The sequence below is a fragment of the Etheostoma cragini genome, chromosome 24 (genome assembly GCF_013103735.1).
Source record: "Etheostoma cragini isolate CJK2018 chromosome 24, CSU_Ecrag_1.0, whole genome shotgun sequence".
Classification (NCBI taxonomy): Eukaryota; Metazoa; Chordata; class Actinopteri; order Perciformes; family Percidae; genus Etheostoma; species Etheostoma cragini.
Window position 1 is genome coordinate 11,239,870 of NC_048430.1, and position 6,451 is coordinate 11,246,320.

General features: G+C 40.8%; 1 protein-coding gene across 3 annotated transcripts in view; it reads right to left on the minus strand.

Moving 5' to 3' along the window:
* LOC117939487 (gastrula zinc finger protein XlCGF57.1-like) overlaps positions 1 to 5,999 on the minus strand; it is a 235,686-nt gene extending 229,687 nt beyond the window's left edge. Inside the window, exon 1 of one of the 3 annotated variants that reach the window (XM_034864890.1) lies at positions 5,883 to 5,999. In XM_034864890.1, coding sequence (XP_034720781.1) covers positions 5,883 to 5,946 — 64 coding nt within the window. In that variant the 5' untranslated portion in view covers positions 5,947 to 5,999. The remainder of the gene's footprint in view (positions 1 to 5,882) is intronic. The other 2 variants (XM_034864893.1, XM_034864888.1) reach the window with 2 other exon arrangements.
* Positions 6,000 to 6,451: the final 452 nt, after the last annotated feature.

Here is a 6,451-nt window from a genome sequence, read left to right on the forward strand (position 1 = left end):
TGGAGGGGGAGGGTCCAAGAGATGGTCAAACGTGCATAAAACATCTGTGGGAAGGAGACTGATATCACAACAATGAGCAAGCGAACAATTGACTCGGTCTTCCAACCTGTGGCTAGTGCCAGAGTCTACAGTGTCACAGTCGGATTGTGATTCAGAGTCAGAGGTTTGTGTGGCAAAAAGGCCCGAGCCCGCCATTTTCGGGAAGACTGAATGCGGAATTTCAGCTGGTGGAGGTCCTGTAAGGAGACAAACTCCATGAACTGTGAATGTTTTCCGACAGTGCAGACACTTCTGAGTTTAAACACAACACACTAGTTGGCGGTTGCAAAAGCAAGACCCACCAGTGACTTGTGGGTCCCGTTTGCCCTCCTCTCGTTCCCTCACTTTGTTTACATCTCAACCTGGTTTGCGTGCACTTCTGGTTGGCGGAACCGTGTTGATAGACTTCAGCAGTGCTGTAGCGCATTCACTGATTTATTTGCATTTTTAAAAGTTGGCGTCGAAATTGGCCACACACTGCTGTGCTGCTCCCTCACTTGGGTGAGAGGCAGAAATGTGACAGCATAGAGCGGAGACTGCTATAAAGAGAGAAAAAAAACACACATAGGATGCTAAATACATAACTATTTACCACGTAACCACAAATGGTGCTTGTGTAAAAGGGCTAAATACTTTTCTACGTGACATGTGTTTACTTAAACAGGCTCTGAAGACGAATAGGTGTATTAAATAAAACGTCTTATAAACATTAACAGGAAGAGTAACGCTGTGTTACGGTTTTCCTTAACAGCAAGCCATGTTATAAACGTGACTGACAAGTTTCCTCAGACTAGACTCCAAAGAGAATCAGAGAGGTAACATACACGTCCGTATGTTTAACATTTTAATGACAATTAAACAAAAAGACATTTACGCGGACAGCTACGTATTCTTTCTGTTTTCCACAGCTGTCGTCACTACCATAGACATATAAAGAGTAGACGCCGCGTCGACCGCAACTGCCTATTAGCGCTGACGAGCCATGGGGCCGCCATGCTGGACCGGTCACCCGCTCCACTCAGTGTAATGTGTTTGGCAAGTGCAATGAGCTGTCAGCGCATTTAATTAATCAATCTTACTGAATACCGAACTGATTTTTATGTTTTTTGTGCTACAAAGGTCATACATATAGCTATGATACAGGACACATGATTAGGCATATTTTACTATTCGTAGTGTGCTTAAAAGTAATAGAATATTCTGATATGATATAAATTCACCAGTAGTCCGAGATCAAACCTGGAAACATAATCCCTGAAAAGGGAGAAAAACGGGTACATTTCCAGGGTGCACTGGTTGGACAGTATAAAATACATTAATAAAGTTAACAGGACAGCTCCACAAAATTAAATAAATATTGCATACTTATTGCGACTTTCGGAATATTTGATAAATGACATGTCTCAGCTCTTATTACATAAGTATTTGGACAGATCCACATCTTTTTATGTTGTGTTGACTCTGTACTCAAGCACATTGCTATTGAAAGGGCTATATAATATGTATGTGTATACAATATGTATGTGTATATATATATATAATATCTTATAAGAGTAACTTATGAGTCTTATCAAACAAATCCCAACTAAACCAGAGACAATCCCGATGTAATAACAACATAAGCATTAGTGCTGCTTTTAGACACCCAGAATAGTGTATAGGTCATACTCACTTATATAATGATCTGCTGTGTAACGATATTGCGTTGATATATCTTTCACCCCTAACAAACTACGCGTAACAGTATTTATACAAAGTAGCAGTACGAAATGAAAGTGGCAGTTTTTATTTAAACTGCACATTTACGTGGTTGAATCTCCATTTAAAACTCGCAAAACTTAAGTTATGTAGCAATTTTCAAAACATAGATGTAAAATGCTTTACAGAACCCAAAGTTAAAGAGATAAGATTAAAAAAAATCCGCCGATCTCAGCAGGAATATGCTGCACAGTGCTCTGGCATCTTATATCTTCTGCTGCTAAGTAACGAGTATGACCGGTCCAAGATGGCGGCTGGAAATCTCGCGCTCAGCAGCCAACGCGGCGTCTACTCTCTATGGGTGTTTCCCAATGTCAAGGAAGGATCCTTCCAAGCCAGAATATGAAGGATGCCACGTCATCAACGTCCGTCGAGGACCGTTCCAGTGTCAAGCATCCTCCGAATTCCTCCAAGGACTGAGTCCTTCATTGAGAAACTTTCCCATAGACAGAGAAGGATGCATAAGTGTATCCTTCGCGGTCTCAAATCACCCACAATCCAAAGCGCGGGCCTTTGCCGACTTATTAAAAAAAATAATCGCGGACCTCAGCGGGAGTTCGAGCGGCATCGCTGACGGTGAAATGATGATTTAAATGTAAGTATCTTTAGTGTGTGCCGTACATTTGTTATCACCGTTAATGTTTTACATGAATGTCAAGCTTAACGCTTTAAAGCTTGTACAAATTGCTATAATCATTAGGTAGATACACCCCGAGCTAACGTTAGCTAACTGAACCTGTCAGTTAACATTCGGCTGTTAGCTAGCTAGGTTGCTGTCTTTGTAAAGTTTAATGTACGGTGGCATGTTCATCTCTTTTTATATACCGTTACTATGCGTAACGTTAGCAGACATTTAGAAAGTTGGTGTGTTCATCACTGGTTGTATCTGTAGACGGGAGGTAACACTGCACCGTGTTAACTTCACTAGCAACGTTCAACGAAGGCTGACATGTATGAGTACTTCACCATGTAATAACGTAATGTTATATCATTCATAACGTCAACATCTTTGTGTTGTGTTAACTGTCTTTTAACAGGGACTAACGGAGGCGGTCACCAAGGATGCCAAAGCCAAAGACCAGCAGGGAGACAGAGGCCAAAGAGAGATGTTGAATACATTATTTGCTATATTAAAGATTGTCTTTCTAACAATAAATGCTTTAAATTAACTGGTTTGTCGGTGTCATTAAGTTTTGGGCGTGTGTATATATAATATAAACTGTTTTTTCCGTTAAATTTTGACGTGGAATTATTCTGATGCTGTTGTAACAACGAAGGTTTATGTTCAAACATTACTGTATATACTATACACACAAGTATATTCAACATGAAGGGCGATCAGACACAGCTGCCGATGATGGTGTTGCTTGCAGACGAGGAGAATCTTTAGGTTATCATCCAACCTGTCCTGGTAAGATTACAGTTGTATCACAAGTATATTTAAGAATACAGTTAAAGTCCACTGTAGTTTTCTTCATCATGAACGTAACTAACAACTCTTGACCATTAACACACTAACCCTACCTTTACTGTGTTAGCGGATTTTTATCAATGGGATGACTTTTCATGTTTGACATGACTGTTTCTCGACAGTACTTTAATCTTTCTCACTTGCAGTTTACTCCATGCCATACCTGCCTGTGGTAGCTCATTAGCTGGTAGCGTTTACCTTGTAGTCGCTGATCATATTTTGCATTTCTTGACCTGTAAAATATGCTAATGTTACATCTATGCAGTAAACTGCAAGCTAATTTTAACAGCTACTTTTCTTTTTTTAAACATGTATACGAGTTATAAAAACAGATAGCATCTGAATATAATTGTTGAATTATAGTTTATAATTGAAGTTTCCTCTGTCCAGGTCAAAATTTGATGGGAAAATAGACCTTGAAAAACAGTTTATATTATATACACACGCCCAAAACGTAATATCACGGCCAAACCAGTTAATTTAAAGCATTTATTGTTAGAAAGACAATCTTTAATATAGCAAATAATTCTCTCTTTGGCCTCTGTCTCCCTGCCGGTCTTTGGCTTTGCCATCCTTGGTGACCGCCTCCGTTAGTCCCTGTTAAAAGACAGTTAACACAACACAAAGATGTTGACGTTATGAATGATATAACATTACGTTATTACATGGGAAAGTACTCATACATGTCAGCCTTCGTTGAACGTTGCTAGTGAAGTTAACACGTGCAGTGTTACCTCCCGTCTACAGATACAACCAGTGATAAACACACCAACTTTCTAAATGTCTGCTAACGTTACGCATAGTAACGGTATATAAAAAGAGATGAACATGCCACCGTACATTAAACTTTACAAAGACAGCAACCTAGCTAGCTAACAGCCTAATGTTAACTGACAGGTTCAGTTAGCTAACGTTAGCTCGGGGTGTATCTACCTAATTATAATAGCAATTTGTACAAGCTTTAAAGCGGTAAGCTTTACACTGATGTAAAACATTAACGGTGATAACAAATGTACGGCACACACTAAAGATACTTACATTTAAATCATTTCACCGTCAGCGATGCGGCTCGAACTCCCGCTGAGGCCCGCTATTATTTTTTTTAACGAGAAGGCAAAGGCCCGCGCATAGGATTGTGGGTGATTTGGGACCGCGAAGGATACACTTATGCATCCTTCTCTGTCTATGGGAAATTTTCTGAATGAAGGACTCAGTCCTTGAAGGAATTCGGAGGATTCTTGACTTTGGAACGGTCCTTCGACGGCCGTTGATGACGTATTGTCCTACTCCTGGCTTTGGAGGATCCATTTCATCCAGTGTTTTGAAATGTGGCAAAAAAAATAAATGACGCCAGCCCGCAATGACGTGCACTTGATAGCCTGTTCCATTGTACATGTTCTCTAAATGCTAAGGAGGACTCTGACCTACTCCTGAAGGATCCTTCCTTGGAAGGACTAGTCCTACCAAGGAAGGATCCTTGACATTGAGAAACGGGGTATATTTCTATGGTCACTACGACAACAACAGACGCTTTTGGTTGACGGTCGCCAGTTAACACGGGGCGTTTCTCAATATGTGTTCTTCTATGGACTTGTGTTCTTGTGAAACGTCATGTTTGGTGGCCAAAGTACTGACCCAATACACAAGTTAGCATTTTGCCAAGAACACTTAAAGTCCCCGGATGTGATCTCGACACGCCCATTTTACCGAGGATGCATCGGATGGTGACTTGTGTGAACTTGGCCGGGCCGGTATCCCAGCATTCAATTCGGGTGTAAAGCGCGTATGGTTTCCGGTACCCAGATTTTCACAATTTACGTCAATTAGTAAATCAATAAATTCATTTTTGGGATGTTTTAAGGCGAAAAATCCGCTGTGTAGATTTTGAATATAGGCAGTTCAACAAAAATTGATGGTGAATTAAAAAAGCCTTCGGAGTTGGAAAGCTCCACAACCCCCGGCGGGCAAGCTTGCTACACCAGCCCCCTCTGGCCCCACATTTAGACAGACCCCTCTGGCCCCACATTTAGACAGACCACTGCAGCTGCAACAATGGAAGAGGAAAGCCAGGTCCACAATTATAAGATAAGATATTTAAAACTATTTTTACCGCTGTTGTAGGATATATCCCCTCCTCCTCTATCCTCCTCCTCCTGGCTGTCCTCCCTCGCAGGCTCCTCTTATGCTTCTCTGTAAAGTATACCGACGGCAGTGGCTAACGTTACCCAGTCCATCTATAATTTTGATACCTATTTTAATGTTTATTTTCTGATTTCAATTGTAAGTGAATCCCGAAATGGGTTACAAGGTTTTCTTCTCGCCGTTGTGTCGTTAATTATACAGTTATTGGCCCGTGATACTTAATAGCACTTTAGATGAAAACGTAACAAAACAACGAGGCGATGTGAAAGGTGATCGTCCATGCTTTATTATGAATACACACATCAAAGCTAACTATAAAGTGGCAGCCCCTCTATGCTGGAAGTGTTGCGCAATAACAGGAAGAACGCTTCGTCTCAAAACGAAAAAAAAAAACCCGGAACACCGGCTACCAGGCTGAGCATGGTTTATCTCACGTTAGCTTAGCCCCATTAGCACAACAGTAAAAACCAACCTTCTCCTCGCAGCTTCGTTTCTGGTTTTAAAACCACCAGCAGCTGGTTCCGGTGTGGGTCCATGTCTGTAGCAAGCTAACTCATCTGGGTTTCTGCCTTTATTTGGATCGAGGGCTTCTTTCCGCTGACTGTCCGGTCTTTAGGTCGGTAACCGGTCGCGTCCTCTTCTTCTTCTTGTTGAATTCCGGAAGTGGTTCTTCTTCTTCTGCCCAATTTCCGGCAGACTAGGAGAGTGTTACTGCATTGCTGCCTCCCGCTGGTGAAGAGGACATACGTTAACCTTCAGGTTGTCCTCATGTTGTCCAAAATCAATGTTCTTCTACCCAATTGTAATTACCCAAGTACAAATTTCTACTTTTATTATTTTTTGGGCGTCTTATTCAATTTTATAGCATTTGAAAAACAAATTGAAGTGTTTTTGAAATAGTATTGAGTAAAAGTTGACATATTCCAGTCTGTGATTATTCCTAATTTCTGCTTTCTAACTCAAAGATTAGGTATAATTTCCTACTAATGAGGTTTATTGACTTAAACATTTTTTTTTAAAGCCTCAACAAATGTGTTGATT